Raw genomic sequence first — 17,870 nt, 5'->3', positions numbered from 1 at the left:
AGGAACTTTTAATTTTTCCTATTTTTGGCATCATAATAAAGGAAGTGATGATACAAATATTACATCTTCTTCCCAGTCAGCTCCCCTAACATTTTCCATCTTCTCATAGTTTCCACTAGTTTTAGACCCGTTAATCCTCTAAAGCCCCCATGATTTTTGTTATCACCCTCTCCCTTACCTGCCCTCCCAGTCTCCATGACAGCAACAACTGGGCACAGGTGGGTGAGGGGTTGGGGGAGAGCTGCAGCCATTTATTGGGATCGCTTCAGTGTTGGAGACTAACTTTATTTATATATATATATATATATATATATATACACATATATATACACGTGTATATATATATATATACACGTGTATATATATATACACGTGTATATATATATATACGTGTATATATATATATACACGTGTATATATATATATATATATATATTTTAGTGTTTATTTTTGACAGAGAGTGCAAGCAGGGGAGGGACAGAGAGAGGAGGGGACAGAGCATTGGAAGTGTGCTTTCAGCACAGAGCCCAATTGCAGGGCTTGAACTCATGAACCGTGAGATCATGACCTGAGCCAAAGTAAGATGCTTAACCAACTGAGCCACCTGGGTGCCCTTGGAGACTATGTTTATGGTGGGAGGGAGGGGTGCCTGGGGCCTCTTGGCACAAAGAGTGCAGCTGACCCTAGAGTCCATGAGGCATCCACCCAGAGTTGAGCTCATCGAAGGCACTTCCCGTGCTTGTGGCTCTTTACAGAGAAGTGTGTTCAGTCTCCAAGTCTCCGGCTCCCTGGTACTTGGAACTGTTGGAGCTGTTGAGTTCATATCGAATGCAATTCCCAAGCCACTTCAACCAATTGATGGCTAGAAAGTGGCTGTTCGGAACCACTTTGGAATAAGATCTAGGAACAGGAAGCTCCATCTGGAATAGGCCTAGGAAAGGTTGCTCCATGGTTATCCATGCTATAGCCTCTTCCATAGATAGCTCCCTTAGGGATGTCTATTCTCTCACATTCTTGAGTCAGCAGTAGCTCTTGGGGCAAATTTTTGGAAGCATATGAATTTCCTAAGCTTCAGGATGAGATGAGTGTTTTTTCCTGGATCCAGGATACTACGTAGAAACTCATGAGTCTCAGTCAGGTGTTCTCAGATTTTAATGTGCCTATGAATCACAATGAAGATTCTGATACAGCAAGTCTGGGGTGGAACCTGGGAGTCTGCATTTCTAATAAGCTCCCCAGTGAGGCCCGTGCTACCGGCCCACCGACACTGGGCGTAACACAGACCTGGAGCTGTACTATCTACTCCATGAAACACTAGCCACTTTGTGACTACCTGAACTTAAAGATAAGTTAATTAAAAATTAGGTAAAACAAAATGTAATTTAATTTAATTTAAATGTAATTTAGATGCTCGTTGCCCTGATGTGGCTAGTGGCTGCCATGTTGGAGTGCACAGATTAAAATATATCCATTGTCACAGAAAGTTCTGTTGGAGAGCACTGGTCTAGAGGAAGCGTCAATTTACATCATTCATTTCATCCACTTGTTCGCTGAGTGTGTGTACCATGTGCCAAGTAGGAAGGTTGGTGCTGGGCGTTAAGACATGGTTCCAGCCAGCAGAGAAAGTAAACGTAGCCATATGTTTACTTTGGTGAGGGATCCAGAGCTGAGCATTTCTGCTACACCTAGAGATTTGAGTTTTCTCGAAAAGAGAATGTTGCCATGCAGCTTGTTAGAAAAAGTGTCCCTTGGGCATTTCCTCGGTCTTCAAAACCAAGCTCCGGAGTTATAAAATTGAGGTACTTACGAGATTGGCTACTGACAATGCGTATTTCTCTTAACTATTTTAGGGCCATAATCATCAGAAATGGAGAAATCATCCCCATGTCTTCAGAGTTTACCCCTGAGACTGAGCGCCAGCGACTCCAGTACCTGGTAAGAGTCACGTAGGTTTGGCGGAGCGCCGTGGCATCAGGGATGGTGTTGACGCTGTGGTGGGGGAACATGATGCTGTTGACATGGGAGCAGGCCCACGAGAGTCGGGTGACATATGTATTAACTCCCCCCCACGCACCTTCCGATCACACATCCTGGCAACACGTGTGACGACACACTCCACCTCCGTGAATTTATTATTGTGGCTGTTTCTCTCCCATCTGTAGCCAATGGAAGACATGATGTGCTCTGTTTCGTTTAACAGTTTGGGATGCGCAATACAAAATGGGGTGTTGAATCACACAGATACCTTTCTTCCTTGGCCTGCTGCTCACTTTAACTCAAAATGGGGGCTCCGTGCTGGGGAGGAGGGCAGCCCCAGATCCTGCTGACACCCCACCACTTGACGCACGGTTAGGAAGTCTCAGAGGCCCTTTGGGAAAGCATGCAGGCGTCTGAAAGACTGTTTCTATCCTGAAAATAAGCTCCCAGTTTAAATCTCCCTCTTCAGAGTGAAATTACGAGTGGGCTAGAGGAAGGTGTTTGGGTTTTTCAGATCTTGAGCATTTTTGCTTCACCTAGAGAATTGAGTTTTCTGGAAAAGAGAACAGACCTAATTCCCTATCCTCAAGTTCCAGGGGGAGGGTGTTTGGCTTAGAATCTCACTTGAGCAACAGTGGCAATCACGCTAGGTTACTTTGGTTATTTTTGGGGACTGAACAGCGTGACGAGTAGTTCTGTGGCTGAAGTATTGTCTTGCCAACTGGCTTTCTTTCTAGACAACATAGCTAGTGACCCTCTGCTCTTAGGAAACAAACTGACCCAGGCTACCCAAAAGGACTTTGCTCATGGCTCTGAATTTCAGTGTGCGTGGACAGTCAAGGTTTGATTACTTTGGTCGATTTAGAAAGTGGCTGTGCACTTTCCCCTCAATTCCCTTGTCTGTTTGGTTTGTTTTACTCAATAGCTAAGCTGTGTTGCTCTGGTATAGAATGACAGCAGGAATCCGGGCTCAATGTAAAAATATTTCTTCACTCTTTGACTGATTGTTGTTCTCTAGCCTTTCTGTTGTCTTTTTCAAGTGGATAAACTTGTAGCCACTCCTAGGAACCCCAGACTTGAGGGCTCTCATTTTTTTTTTTTTTTTGGCACTCTAGTCAGGGGGAAGGGATCCCGTCCTGGCTCTGTTACTTGCTGGCTGGGTGTCTTTGTGCAGGTGTCTTAACCTTTCCAGACCTCAGTTTGTCACTTTACAGTGGGAAGCTAAACGAGCAGGTCACCAAGGACCACTCAGGCTGCAAGGGTCATCCTTCCGAGTAGAGTTCAAAACAGCTGGCCTCCTTGTTACCTGTCTGGCTTTTTCTAGTCCATCTTCCACAAAGCCACCCAAGTGATCTGATCATCGACTGTATCACTTCCCTGCCTTAAGTCCTTTGGCTCCTCATCGTGTGCACAATGCAGGTCACACGTGGTCGAGCCAGAATCATGGTCCCCGTCCACCTCTCCTGCATCGTTTCTCTGTTGCCTCTACCAACACCACCGTGCATTTCAGGCTGCAAGCGGAGAGCTACCTTCCATATTTGGGATGCACCTCGATCTCCCCGACCTCCTTGCCTTTGGAAATATGCTCTGCCTGGGTGGCCCTTCCCCTGTCCTCTGTCAGGAAAACTGTTTCCCATCCTTTGAGACCCCAACATAAGTGTCATTTCCTCTAGGAGGTGTCCCCTAAGTCTCCCGGGAGGGGGTCAGTCCCCGGTGCTTGCAGAGCCGTGTAGAAACCTCTAGCTCTCGGCGTATGGTATTGTATTGCTGGTCACGATCGCTCTCTCCCCTTCCAGACTGAGTCCTGGAGGGCAGGCTCCTTAGTCGCTTCACGTGGCCAGTTCCCAGCACAGAGGAGATACTGAAGCCGGATTTGTTGGCTCGATGAAAGAACCAGAATTTGTATTGACGTCTGGATCATTACCACACAGTACTCTCCCTTCCACCTTCCCTTGAAGCCTATCATAGCCCTTTGCCTGCCTGTGCCTCGACTGCACCCTGCCTTCATCACCTCCTTACCCTTTAGGGAAAACCATTTCCTGTTTTCCCACTAAAGGCAATGAGAAGTAGCAGGTTAACTTTTTTTTATTTTGAAATCGTTTCACATTTTCATGTTACAAGAATGGCCCAGAAAGATCAAAACATTATTAAGGAGGGACGGGAAGGCTGACATGTATCAGATTCCTAAATACTGGTGGTCTATTTTCCGATGTTCGGAATGAGACGTGTGTTGGCTTCTGATCTCAGCGTTGTCGTGTAACTGTGTCTGTGATTCCTATAGTCCCCGGCTTCGTCACCCGTAACAGGCTTAGGAAGCCTCAGAAGGTGGGTGGAATGATTAAATGAAAACTGTATGCAGAATTCTTTTGTGGCACATAGTTCTCATTTGGTTTTTGTTTGATGAATCAGTCTTCAAATCCTACTGGCCTGCAAACCACAGAGATTTATTTTCTTATTTTTAATTTGATAATCACTGCTAATGTTCCGAAGATTAACATGTATTTTTATGTTACTCTTGAGCAATCAATGTGGACGCTCTTAGCCCATAGAACTGAGCCTAACATCTGAATTTCCAAAAGGTGCAAACCATGTCTCCATTCTCTTTTGTTTTTGTTGTTCCCATTCTTTTTAATCCTTACTGGTAACACATATGCGTTTCTCTGGTTAATAACTGTTCTCCCCGGACAACAGGAGTGTACATGACCAGAACGTGAAATATCCTGGTTGTCCAACTTCCTATACTGCCAGGAGTCTAAAAATGTACTCTTTGAAATGAATAAATCCAGTAGTAATAGTCACATGATCTGTGATGCAAATCTTTGTGGTAAAGTTTTGGAGAGAATTAAGGGATTTATAGTATAACATAACCTTGCGGTGAAGCCTTTGTGGTAAAGTATTTGAGAGAATTAGGAGGTAGATAGCATAAAACCTTAAAAATAATATCAATTGGGAGAGGAAAACACTGGTGTGATGACTTCTCTCAGCCCAGCCCAGGCGTGAGCTGTGTGATCCCACACCCCTCACGTGATGTCTCTGAATCTCTCCTACATGAAATGTGTAGGACACCTCCCTTGAGATTTTTTTCTGTAGGTTCTGAAATCAGGATGAAAAGTGATCCCACAGCAATATAAAATACAGTGCATACCTTATAATTTTATGTGCATTTAATCCCACCAGTTCATTTTTTTTTTTTTTTTTTTGGAACATCAGTTCCCTAGAACTAATTATGAAACACTTCAGTGCATTGGGGGTTGTGGTACCTTTTACGTGATCTAAACGAGTTAGAACATCACTGGAAAGTTAACAATGTATTTCTTACTCTGAGGTCAAATTAAAATTTCTTTTTATGATGTGTGAAGAAACATTTATGGCCGAATCATTAAAACTTCTAAGTTCCCAGAGACTTACTCGTCTGGAGCATGATTCTGCAGTCCCAAGGCTATTTGACTTGTAGAAACGGTTCGTGATATTCTCAGAGGTGGGGGAGATGCAGAGCCCGTTGGACACACACCGTTTTGATCCACATCGAAGGGGGAGGTTCTTGGGATGCACGCTCTGGACATTTGGGGTTAACCGAACTAGAAGCAGATTATGACGCTGGATGTGGCAGGCATGTTAATTTTGTTTGGTCTTGTATCCTGACCTCAGAGGGTCCTTCGTGTGGCTCTTAGGTCATGTGAACTGTGTTCCGTAGACTCTTGGGCAGGGTGATTAATCAGGCTTGAGGGTTTGATGTGTTCACACGGAATGTGGCAGGTGTGTGATGAAGGGGTCAGGGGCACTGTCCCAGCAGCCAGGAAGTGCTGCTGGTCCTAGAGTCACCAGTAAGCCTTGCTCTTCTGTCGCTGTGCTTTATTTTTTTCTTTTTCTTTTTACAGTTTCCAGGGTGATTGAAATAAAATAGTTAAGGAGGTCCACCAAGCTAGACGGAATGTTTGGATGGAGCTGGGACTCAGACGGGAGGGAAAGAAGTCTGGTTGTGGATGTGTCTCAGCAGAAGTGACCTCCCTGATGCTGTGGCCTCCAGAAAACCGCCCCACCTCTGCTGCGGGTGGCAGCAAGGGAGGAATCGCCCTCAGGGGGACCTCCACAGCCCCGAGGTGCCAGAGCGGTGTCTTCCCCTCAATTCTGCCTAGATGTATTTACAAACTCTGATTTGATTACATTAAGATGTGCTGGTATCGTCAGGCCTTCAACTTATGTCCTTGTGTCTTCGTGGATAATCCAAGTTTGCAGCTGTTTTTCATCAAGGGCAATGTACAGAAGAGATGAAAGTGGGCTTCAAACGCACAGCTGATACGTACAAGTGCAGCATTATCGAAGGCGGTTTCTTGTGGTGTCCTTGAACTACCCCCAGCCTTCTGTGCCGAGTCCGATTCTGTTTGTCCGCCGTGTCCCTGGTGTTGGCTTTGGAAAGGTTTCAAGGTCGACAGTGTTGTGCCACTTCACTTTTTGGGATTTCTCATGATCAAGAGTTATCTCCCAAAAAGTATATTACTTAAACGTGAACCTGCTTAAAAACACGATACTTTAATTTGGGAGGGTCAAGTGTGCTAGTGAGTAAAATTGACTGACCCACCACTGCCACATCACATTTAACCTTGAGAGCAGGTTGTGAAGCCCAGAAAGCCTTTCTTTAGTCACAGGCAACTTCACCACCACTCTGCTTTGCTTGGTGATGGAGTCATGGAAAAATCCACTCTAATCCTACCTCTTTCTTTTTTTTTTTTTTTTTTTTTTAACGCTTTGGTCCATTTTACTTTTGTTTTCATTGTATCCATTTAAATTTTTTTTTCCTACCTCTTTCCCCCACTTAACCCTTTTTCACAAGACTGCCTGTGAGTTTGAGAACTTCTAATTTAAAAATGGCAGGCAAAAAAATGGTTGGCATTTTTCACATGCGCTATAGGTTCAACTGATCACACAGGTGTCACAGAGAAGCCAGGAGCTATTTTTCTTGGGGGGTGGGGATGGGGGAGAGAGAATCTCAAGCAGGCTCCGTGCTTAGCACAGAGCCCAACACAGAGCTTGATCCCACGACCCTGGGACCAGGACCTGAGGCAAAATCAAGAGCCAGACATCCAACAACTGAGCCACCCAGGTACCCCAGCCAGGAGATTTTTAGAGCACAAAACTGGCACTGCCCAGAGTCTTAGAGGCAGAGCTTATATTTGGCCATCCTAGGAGCACTGCTTGGTGACAGGGAAGACTCTAAAGACGTTAGCACTGAGAGTTGAACCTCACCGCTTCCAGAGCCTTGATTTTGAAAATGAATATAAATGGATGTTTTGTTTATCCCAGGATGGGAGGAGGAGTCAGAGGCTTGATGCTGAGGCATTCTGTGCCTGCTCTGCAGGGAAGTGAATTCACACAGCTAAACAAATAACCACAAGAATGGATCCCTAACTACTTTTATTCTTAGAAAAACGCAGTCTTCTGCACAGTTGCTACACATATATAATCTTTAGATTCTCTAAAACCCCTTTTCCCTCCAACATTCTGAATAAAAAGTTGGGCACATAAAGCCAAAGCCATCTGTCCATAAGGTCCCTTAAAAATTGGTCTTAGTGTAAAGAAGCAAGGTAGTGTCATGCATCCATTAAAGATGTGAAAGTTAAATATGCTTTGAAAGAGGTAGATAGCATTCCCTGAGGTTTACCACGGCAAAAGCTTAGCTGTCTATAAAAAGTTTCCTCTGCTCCCGTTGCTTGATCAGTGAAATGGGGTAATTACAGGACCCTCCCAAGACTGGTTTGAGGACTGAAGAGTTAATATTCATAATGTGCTTACGACAGTGCCTAGATCAGAGACAAAATAAAATCTCTTAGTTTCAAATCTAACTATATATGAAGAACTTTTTTTATGGCCGCACTGCCATTGGACTACTCCTGTGGCCTTTTATAAAATGTATAAATTCCATTTGCATATGCAAAGGAATTGAAGATACACAGGCACATCTTTTTTGCTGACATGAGTTGTTCTCTCTTCAAATGAATTCCTTTCCCAGACTTTTACTTGGGAAGAAAAAGCATTAAGCATATGAATATGGAAACTTTATATGTTTTATGTAAATGACTACTTTTTAGCCCTTATTCTATACATTAAACTGTTGTAGGGTTGACAAATCTAGGCAATTTTGTTTAATATATCCATTTGCATACAAGTTTCCATGTGGCTCCTTTATCGTAAGCTATAAATTTTACAATTTTAAAGTTATTTTAGGGGCATGCTTTTCTCTAGTTGATTGGTACAGTCCCATGTAGAAATTTAAATGTGAATCTTTCTTGATATCCATGTAAACCAGACAGAATCTTATCAATATTCAATTTTGTAATAGCATATATACATAAGCTTGGTTCTTGTTACTCTGAGATTTTTAAGGATAAATTAAGACTGAGAGAATTCTTTATGAAAGACTCCGACACATACATATTTAGATCTCAGCCATTTAACATTTTCCTTTCATTTTTGTTTAACCCAAACCAAAATACTCTTTTCCTGCACTGCAAATTGGGTAGTCAGCCTTGGCTCTGGAAGAGCTATCTCGTTTGACCGTTAGTGCGACCATCAGTGGGCTTGGTTGATGTTACTAATTTCATTTCATTCGTGACCATAGACTTACTATCATGGTAAATCATCTTGAAATATAAAACCTCCAGTCCTCTGATCTGATGAGGTTTTTTTTCCCTCCTGAGGGCAAGGAAGAGGAGAGATTACTCAATTTTTTATTAAGATTTGTGTTAAACACTGAAAATCCTCATTTGATAACTTCCTTTCAAATATTGAGAAGTCTGAACTTTTTTTTCTGAAATTAAAAAAAAAAAAAGCTCAAAAAACAAAGTGGGGGCAAGGTGCCTGGGTGGTTCAGTCTGTTGAGTGTCCCAACTTTTGATTTTGGCTCAGGTCATGATCTCATGGTTCATGAGATCAAGCCCCAAGTTGGGCTCTGTGCTGGCAGCATGGAGCCTCCTTGAGATTCTCTCTCTCCCTCTCTCTCTACCCCTTCGCAGTTCATGTGTATGCTCGCTTTGTCTCTTAAAGATAAACTTAAAAAAAAAAAAAAAAGCTCATATAAAAGTTTCCTAGTAAGAGGACTTCACAAACGATTTCCTGTTGTGGAATCTGCCCTTCATTTGACACATGAGTGTTTTCACTTTCCATATTCTGCTGATGGGAGTAGAAGTTCAAACAACTACCTTGTAAAAGGGTTTGGCCCAGGGAAAAAGGGTTTGGCACAGCCCTTCCTCTCCTAGGTGGGCACCTAACCAGAGTGTGCACAGTAGCTCAGGATGTACTTGCCCAAACTGGAAACTGCCCAAATGTCCACGGAGAGTAGAACGGATAAGATGATTGTCAGTCATAGTCACGAGCTGGAATGCCATGCAGTACTGAGAATGAACACGTTTTAACTACATGCAACAACGTGGCTGAATCACACCGACTTAACACCCAGCACTGGGGACAGCTTATAGGATCCCATAGTAAGTACAGAAACAGATGAAACCAACACACAGTTTGGGATAGTGCTTCCGTTGGGGAGAGCAGTGATCGAATGGGGTCCTGACCACAGGTGCTGACCATGTATTGTTTCTTGATCTAGATGCCCGTTACACAAGTGTGTCAAATTTGTGAAAATATGTTGACCCATACACATATGATACAGTAACTTTACCGTGTATTTAACTGTTATTATTGTTTGGGGGAGGGACCTTCTTTGGGGCTCTCCAAGAGCCCAAGGTGAAGGGGCTGGGCAAGTTCCCCAGAAAGGCACCCTTCTGCCACCTATCTGTTCTCTCCTGAGAGCAGTTCCAAAAGCCCTACTCACCATGCTGCTATGCACTCCCTTGCCTCTGCTCTTGCTGCTCTGACCCCAGATGCCTTGCCTGGTCCGCTGTTCAGATGCTTTTCAGATTCTGTCCAACCCACCCAGTGAGTGCCCCACTTTTTGTTCCTTAGCCCCTGGGGATATCTGTTTCCACCCATAAGCCTTCCTCAGTCTCCCCAACTAATGTGTGAACTCTGAACAGATGGACTTCCTTTTTTGTTCTTTGAGTCCCAGTCCCTGATACCTGGCACATGGAGGAGCTCATGTGTTAGCTGCATGCATTCTTCTGGCTGGAAACTCCTGAACCTGGGACAATCCTCTCAGTAGCTGGCACGGCTCACTCACATTGTGGCCACAAGTTAGCAGAAGGAAATTTTATTATTAAAAGGAGTAACCAATTTGTGTTTCCCAGCAGGCAGTTTTTTTTTTTAATTTTTTTTTTTTAACATTTATTTATTTTTGAGACAGAGAGAGACAGAGCATGAACGGGGGAGGGTCAGAGAGAGAGGGAGACACAGAATCCGAAACAGGCCCCAGGCTCTGAGCTGTCAGCACAGAGCCCGACGCGGGGCTTGAACCCACAGACCGTGAGACCATGACCTGAGCCGAAGTTGGTCGCCCAACCGACCTAGCCACCCAGGCGCCCCCCAGCAGGCAGTTTTAAATAATCTCAGGACCCACCGTCTCAGTGTCCACAGGAAGCATGGTGTTTGGCCACCTCCCGTTGCCATTATAGACATGTCACTCTCTAGATCTGGGTTCCTACTTCCACTCCCTGTTTTTGCCCTGCCCTGCCAGGGTGCTCAAAGCTCTCCCCAGCCCAGGAGGGTGGAGCTCAGATCCATGTGCTCCAGAGTGAGGCAGACCTGGGTTCAAGTTACTCACCCAGTCTGCTTTCATGAGAGGCTTCTTAGAAGGTTCTAGACAACATCTCTTTTTCAAGCTTCTCCCCTCCTGTTATGGCTGAACTCAGAGATTCTCACTGGGATGGGGTGGTTGTGTTTCTTCACAGTAAGTGCTTACTTCTGTCCCCTTGCAGCTGGTTTCTTCCCAGGACTAGAGAGGAAAGCAGCCAGAAGACGACGTCTGATCCTCCTTCCCCATCTCTGACGTCCTGCCGCTGCTTGGCACAGCAGGTTACTCCAGCGTCGTTTTCCTAGATGAGCTGTCTCTTCTTTCCCTGGCCAAATGCAACCATGTCTGGAAGTTTATTCTCATTAGCTGTCCAGAGACTAAGTGGCAAGGACATGGCCTACCCTCTTTTTAACAAACCTGTACTCTGCACACTCCTTAAAAGACAACTGGCAACCTATCTTTGCTTGTGTGGGGGCAGCGGTTACCAAGCTTTCTTTCCAGGGGCCATTTGCATCACACGCGTGAACTCCAGTGTACCTCCACTCCCTTCCCTCGGTGAGGAACATTCTATTGTGCTTCCTTGTAGGAAAGCCTCAAGTTTTAGGATAAAGATGGAGGCACAAAGAGTGGTCCATTTTTTTACATGGAGCAGGCCAGCACACTTTAAGTTGGATTTTAATATAGAAGACATTTCTAGGTTTCTAGTCGGCATGCTTATTAAGTAGAGAAGAGACATGACATTATTTAGACATTCTTAGGAGTGTGAAATATCATGAGGTTTGAAATGGTATAATTTCACCCACACACATGTGGTTTTACAGGAAGATATCTATTGAATTATAAAAAGTTAACTAAATCCAAAATATAGTAATGTGTGTCCAAGATTGTTTTTATGTGCTATGGACCTTAGTTTTAACTTTTTCAAAAGATTGAAAGCTGTATTGTATTATTTTGTGAAGTTTAATCACCAAGTGTAACTGAGTAAAGCAGGTCAGAATGTTCTGTATTCATTCTCCCAGCACATACTTACTTGGAGTCTTTACTGTGTTAGGTGCTATGCTTGGCCCTGGCATATAGCTAAGGTTTAAAAATAATGAACATATTCAAGTGTGGCGGGTATCACTTGCATCACCATGCAGATGTTCTAACATACATATGTCCAAATAGCAGTATCAGGAGAAAAAGCTAAACTGTGTCCAGCATATTAGAAAAATAAGGGATGTTTAGGAAACTGTCTAGAATTTTTATTTTGTAGGGATCTTAATGTGTGCCTCCTCTCCTGCCTTGCATTTTTATCCCATTAAGGTCACATTTGTAACAAGCCAGCCTATGAGATGTGCCTTGGGAAGGGACAGTAGTCACGTATACCTATTTATGTATGAGTGGCCCGGATATGAGTAGTAGAGTAAAACTTGCCAAAATTGCCCATGAATTTTACAAGTTTGGACTCCAGAAATCATGGGGTTTTATTGCTGAGAGGAGCCTAACAAATTCTTACACTCAGATTTTACAGTCTTTAAATTTTGGGTGTGTTGCTTACATTGAATTTAGCATAAAATCACTTTCGACGCTCAAGGTTCCAGAACGCTGATGTGAGCACTGCTTCTGGCAGGGCAGGCCAGCTCTCATGAAGTAACCCTAACCAGTCGTGTTACCTGAATGCCACACAGCCTCTGAGAAGTTGTTTCTGAGTTGCCAAGTTGTGGCCCACTCTGCTTCTGAGAATAAAATGTCTCTGTGCTGGCCAACAGACACATGAAAAGATGCTCAGTATCACTGATCATCAGGGAAATGCAAATCAAAACCACAATGAGATACCACCTCACACCTGTCACAATGGCCAAAATCAACAACAGAAGGAACAAGTGTTGGTGAGGATGTGGAAAAAGAGGAATACTCTTCCACTGTTGGTGCGAATGCAAACTGGTGCAGCCACTCTGGAAAACAGCATGGAGGCTCCTCAAAAAGTTGAAAATAGAACTCCCCTGTGATTCAGTAATCATACTACTGGGTATTTACCCAAACAATACAAGGACACTAATTCAGAGGAATATATATATGCATTTCAATGTTTATAGTGGCATTATTTATAGTAGCCATATTATGGAAGCAACCCAAGTGTCCATCAATAGATGAACGAATAAAGAAGATGTGATAAACACATGTACATGCATGTGTGCATGTACACACACACACACACACACACACACACACACTGGAATATTATCCAGCCATGAAAAAGAATGAAATCTTGCCATTTCCAATGACTTGGGTGGAGCTAGAGAGTATTATGCTAAGCAAAATAAGTCAGAGAAAGATAAATAACATATGATTTCACTCATGTATAGAATTTAAGAAGCAAAGGAGCATAGGAAAAAGAGGGGTGCCTAGGTGGCTCATTCGGTTAAGTGTCCGACTCTTGATTTTGGCTCAGGTCATTATCCCAGGGTCATGGGATTGAGCCCCACGTTGGGCTCCATGCTGAGCATGGAGCCTGCTTAAGATTCTCTTTCTCTCCCTTTCTCTCTCCCTCCCCGCCCGTCCCCCCTCCCTTACTTGCACTCACTCTGTCTCACTAAAATAAAAATAAAAAGTGGGGACACCTGGGTGAGTCAGTCTTTTAAGCATCCGACTCTTGATTTTGGCTCAGGTCATGATCTCACAGTTTGTGAGTTCAAGCCTCCACTGTCAGCATGGAGGCTATTTTGGATTCTCTCATCCCTCTCTCTGCCCCTCCCCCGCTCATGCTTTTTCTCTCTCTCAAAAAACAAACAAGCAAACAAAAAACAACAACAACAAAAAAACAGAGAAACAAACCAAGAAACAAATCCTTAACTATAGAGAACAAACAGAGGGTCACCAGAGGGGAGGTGTGTAGGGGGATGGGTGAAGTAGGTGACGGGAATTAAGAGTTCACTTACCAGGATGAGCACTAAGTAATGTATAGAATTGTTGAATCACTATATCGTACACCTGAAACTAATATAATACTGTATTTTAACTCTATTGGAATTAAAATAAAAACTTAAAAATAAAAACAGTTTTCAAAAAAATTTTTTTAGTTTTTTCAAACAAAAACAATACCCGTTCAGTAGTAGAAATAATCACAAATAGAGGTAAGTCAAAAAGGAAACCATCAGATAACATTTTACAATATTTAGATGGCTGAGCGTATGTACTTCTATAAACATGTATACCTAGAAGACCATGTTACCGACTGAGTGTTTGCACTGGTATCCTCCCCAACACCCCCCCCCCAAAAAAAAACCTTCTGTTGAAGCCCTACCCCCCATGTATGCCAAATTTGGAAATAGGACCTTTTTAGAAACAAGGTTAAATGAGGCCATAAGAGTGGGGCCTTCATCTGATAGGACTAATGTCTTGATAAGAATAGACCTCAGAGAGCTTGATTTCTCACCCCAAAAGACAGAGAGGAAAGCCCGTATGAGGTGCAGTAAGAGGGGGCAGTCTGTAAGCCAGGCAGAGAATCTGCTGGCATCTTGATCTTGGACTTCCTGGCCTCCAGGACAGTGAGACCTAAGTGTTTGCTGTTCATACCCCTCCCCGTCTGTGGTATTTCCATATAACAGCCCACCTAAGATGAAATCTGAAAACTTCCATGATTATTGTACAAAAGGACACACAAATGAGCAGAGAAGTAGGTTTTCCTCTGAAAACCAACAGGCATGTGTCCCACTGTATTTTAGCATCTCATTTTTCATTAATTAACCACCTATTTGCTCTATTTGTACTTAGTTTTTGAGTTGTTTTTTCTTTAACACCAGGACCTCCATCGGGTCTGACAAATAGGACAATAGTGAGTATTGAAAGTGCTGGTAAGAAGGGGGTCTACTATTAGGACATGGCGATTTTTAAAAGTAGTAAAAATATGTCATCGGTACACATGGAATACAGGTGAATTCTGTGGTGAGCAAAATCGTGACAGAAAATATCTTGCATCATACGAAATGTGCTGTGGCAGGTAGAGGAAGAAAAATGGCCATAAAAGTAGAGAAATTTAAGGGTGTGACATATCAGTGGAGGATGAATATTGCAGTATTTCTTCAGAGTTCAGGTGCTTTTGTTTTCACCCTTTGACGTATCTGAAGTTGAGATATTTTACCACTGATTGTTGCTGTCAGCCAAGTGGCAGGCATGACACAGGTGTCCTCTCCTGGGCATGTGTAAACTTCAAAAGAACAGCACCAAACTTGCAGGATGGGCGGCTGGCAGCTTAGAAGAAAACCCTGAAGGCAAAAATGAAGCACTCTTAAAGCCTTTGTGGATTTGCAGAGGGGCTTGGAGGTGTGAATCTGACTTGTTCAGCCACATTCCAGAAGTGGGAGTCAGAAGTTAGCTGGCTCTGGATAATTGCAGAGCTGACTTAAGAACTTTGCACCCCTGGTTCTGAGGCTCCTAGTTCTAGGGTGAATTATTTAAGAAATGTTGCATCGCCAACGGTCCCATGGAACACAGGCCACTATTGCCTGGGAAATCGTGACCGTTAATGATTCAGAGTTGAAAACTGATGAGCAGCGGAATTCTCAATGTGAAGACATTTTGGAAAACCTTATCCAATATACTTCACCTATGTAATCTTCTTAAATATACCCCAGAGGGATATGTAAAAATTTGTCTAAGTCCAAAGGAGCCCTTTCAAAAAGAATAAAATAAAATTTCAAAGTGGTAAGAAAGTATTGCACTTAGTTTCATTGGCAGCTTCCCCTCGTTTCTTAGAGGTAATAAAATAATAACTCATTTGAAAAGGGCATCTTAGAACTGATGAAACACCATAGCCTATTGCCATAATGGGGAGAAAGCAAGCAGTTTGAGACCCTGAAAGCCCCTGCAAGTGAAGGGGATACAAATGTCACAGGAACATGGGCTTTAAGGCCCACTTAGAGCCTGCTCATCTTCAGAGGGAGAGGTGAGGTGACCCCTGCAGAGAGCTGCTCAGGAGATCCTGGCTACTTTGCAGATCTTCCCTCACAACTGTCCAGACAAACGTGTACTGGCAAAAAGGGTATGAGGGTACCCAGGGAAAGCACCATCAGAGGGCCACTCACTCTCCTGGGAACGAGGCCAGGTGCCTGGAACACTGCACATTGATCTCTGAGGTACTTGGGTCTGTGAAGAAATGGACTTAGAAATATGGCCTTTGGATCCTAACCTGTTTGTTAATGAAATGTATGTGGGGCATTTACCGATATTTCTTCACACACATTCGTTTGTATGTACTTATATGCCTTGTATCTAGATCTGTGTGTATATGACACAACTTACATGAGCTCATACACCTACACGCACACGCACTCACATACGTTGTTTGATAACCTGTGTTTTTACGTCTGTCTGTCCTTTCTTTCCATGTCATTACATATTTGCTGTAGTATCATTGTAAATGGCACCATAGAATTCCTTTGTATAGATTTTTTAACTAATTTATTTAGTCCCTCATATTATTAAAGGATTTCTTTTAGCTTCTTCAGGAGCATTCTTGTGGCCAAATTGGGTGCAGATCTGTAATTTTTTGTTAACTGGATCCTCACAGGTACCTATTGACCATTTAGACTTTGCATGGTCCAGGCCCTTGGTCCTTTTGCCCACTTTTTTTTTTTAATTTTTTTGTAAATGTGTGCAGGTTCAAGGGTTGGGATGGGTGTTTGTGGACATGTTATTAGGCTTCAGCTCTGAGACCACCCAGCCCTGGATGATGACCTTGGGCTAGGTGTCTTAAGTTCTTTGGGCCTTAGTCTCCTCATTTGTAAATTGAGTCTATGACATGTGCTTTATAGGATTGTTGAGGTTGTGACAAGCATATCAAGTGCCTGGTACATGGCAGGCATGTAAAGAAGGCATGTAAGTGGCAGGTACTTTCTTAAGCCTAAGTCAGGTTGCCAGCCAGGCTAGGCCAGCTTGGGGAATGGGGTATAGAGTCCCAAAGCTCTAGGAGATGATAACAGGTACATAGTGGGTGTTGCTATTCATGGACTAATTATGCCTCTGCTCCTTCGGTCAGTACAGCTGGCTTCCTGGGTGTGTGACTCCTGCGGCTGCACAGGGCTCTGTACGTGGTTATTCTTAGTTTTGAACACAGAAATTCTTAGTTTTGAACACAGTCTCCATATTTTCATTTTGCACTGGACCCTACAGATTGTGTATCCAGTTCCACCTTGTAAGGTTGTTGGCAGTGTGATGCGAGAGGTCACAAAGCACATTCCGTAGTGCCAAGGATGTAATAGATATCGGTAATCATTAGATGGATATAATAATTTTTTATGAGCCGAGACAACTACGATAAGTGCATTCATTTAATTATTAAAAGTGTGAGGTAAATACATAATTAATCTCAGATTGAGAAACTGAAGCTCCAGAAGCTAAATCACCAACTAAAATTACACAGCTTATACATGCAGAACTTGGATTCAAACCCAAGTTCACCTCACCCAAAGCCCACACCACTGACCTGCCCTATTAAGTACTCCCTTCCTTCCTTCCCAGGGAACCTCTCTGTAAAGGTCAGTGTTTAAGCGTCCTTGATACTCATCAGCAGCCCAACCCTCTTCCCTAGCAGAGGTTTCAGAGCCCCTCAGAATGTTCCAGAATTCCTGTCAGACCTGGGAAATTTGGGGGCTACAGAAGACAGTAAAGACAGTTCACCTTCTCAGTACTGCCCTGCCGTGTCTCCAAGCCTGCTCAGAGTTCTATTATCTGGCCGAATCTAGCCAACCCAGTGACAGTTCAGCTTGTGTCCTTTGACTCCTGATATACTTAGCTTAGGATGACCGATGTCCAACTAAACCTCCAAACTACCATGAGAATCAGCAGGAGATCTGCTGGTGTCAGATCTTGGGAAAGAGGCTGTGGGAGATGCCTGTTTCCAGGAGACTGAGGACATGGCCATCTGTCCTGTGGCAGGGATCCCTTGCTTTTCTACAGTGCCAGGTCATGATTTGCTCTGCCTACTCTTCCCTGCCAAAAATTTTTTAAAAATTAAGAAAATAAGGGAGGGAGAAAAAGGATCCATTCCAGCACACTGCTAGTAAGTGGGCGCACAGCTTGGTACAAGGAAGCTTCCGTGCAAGTTTGCTTTTAGTGTGTGTGGCCTTCGAGCGGGGAAATTAATACTTGAGCATTTCATCTCTTGGATAGCGGATTTGAATTTTGAATGTGACAATGAGACTGTTTGTTGTTTCAAAGCAATTCCCTAAGT

The 17,870-nt window shown here is 43.5% G+C and overlaps 1 protein-coding gene across 3 annotated transcripts in view; it reads left to right on the top strand.

Annotated features, from left to right (window-relative positions):
- PPM1H (protein phosphatase, Mg2+/Mn2+ dependent 1H) overlaps nucleotides 1-17,870 on the top strand; it is a 261,902-nt gene that overhangs the window by 173,492 nt on the left and 70,540 nt on the right. For all 3 annotated transcript variants that reach the window (XM_045062017.1, XM_003988974.6, XM_023257185.2), the window contains exon 5: nucleotides 1,851-1,935. In XM_045062017.1, coding sequence (XP_044917952.1) covers nucleotides 1,851-1,935 — 85 coding nt within the window. The remainder of the gene's footprint in view (nucleotides 1-1,850; nucleotides 1,936-17,870) is intronic.

Source organism: Felis catus, chromosome B4 (assembly GCF_018350175.1).
Source record: "Felis catus isolate Fca126 chromosome B4, F.catus_Fca126_mat1.0, whole genome shotgun sequence".
Lineage (NCBI taxonomy): Eukaryota > Metazoa > Chordata > Mammalia > Carnivora > Felidae > Felis > Felis catus.
Note: the sequence above shows the minus strand (reverse complement) of the source record. Positions and strands in the feature narration are given on the sequence as shown.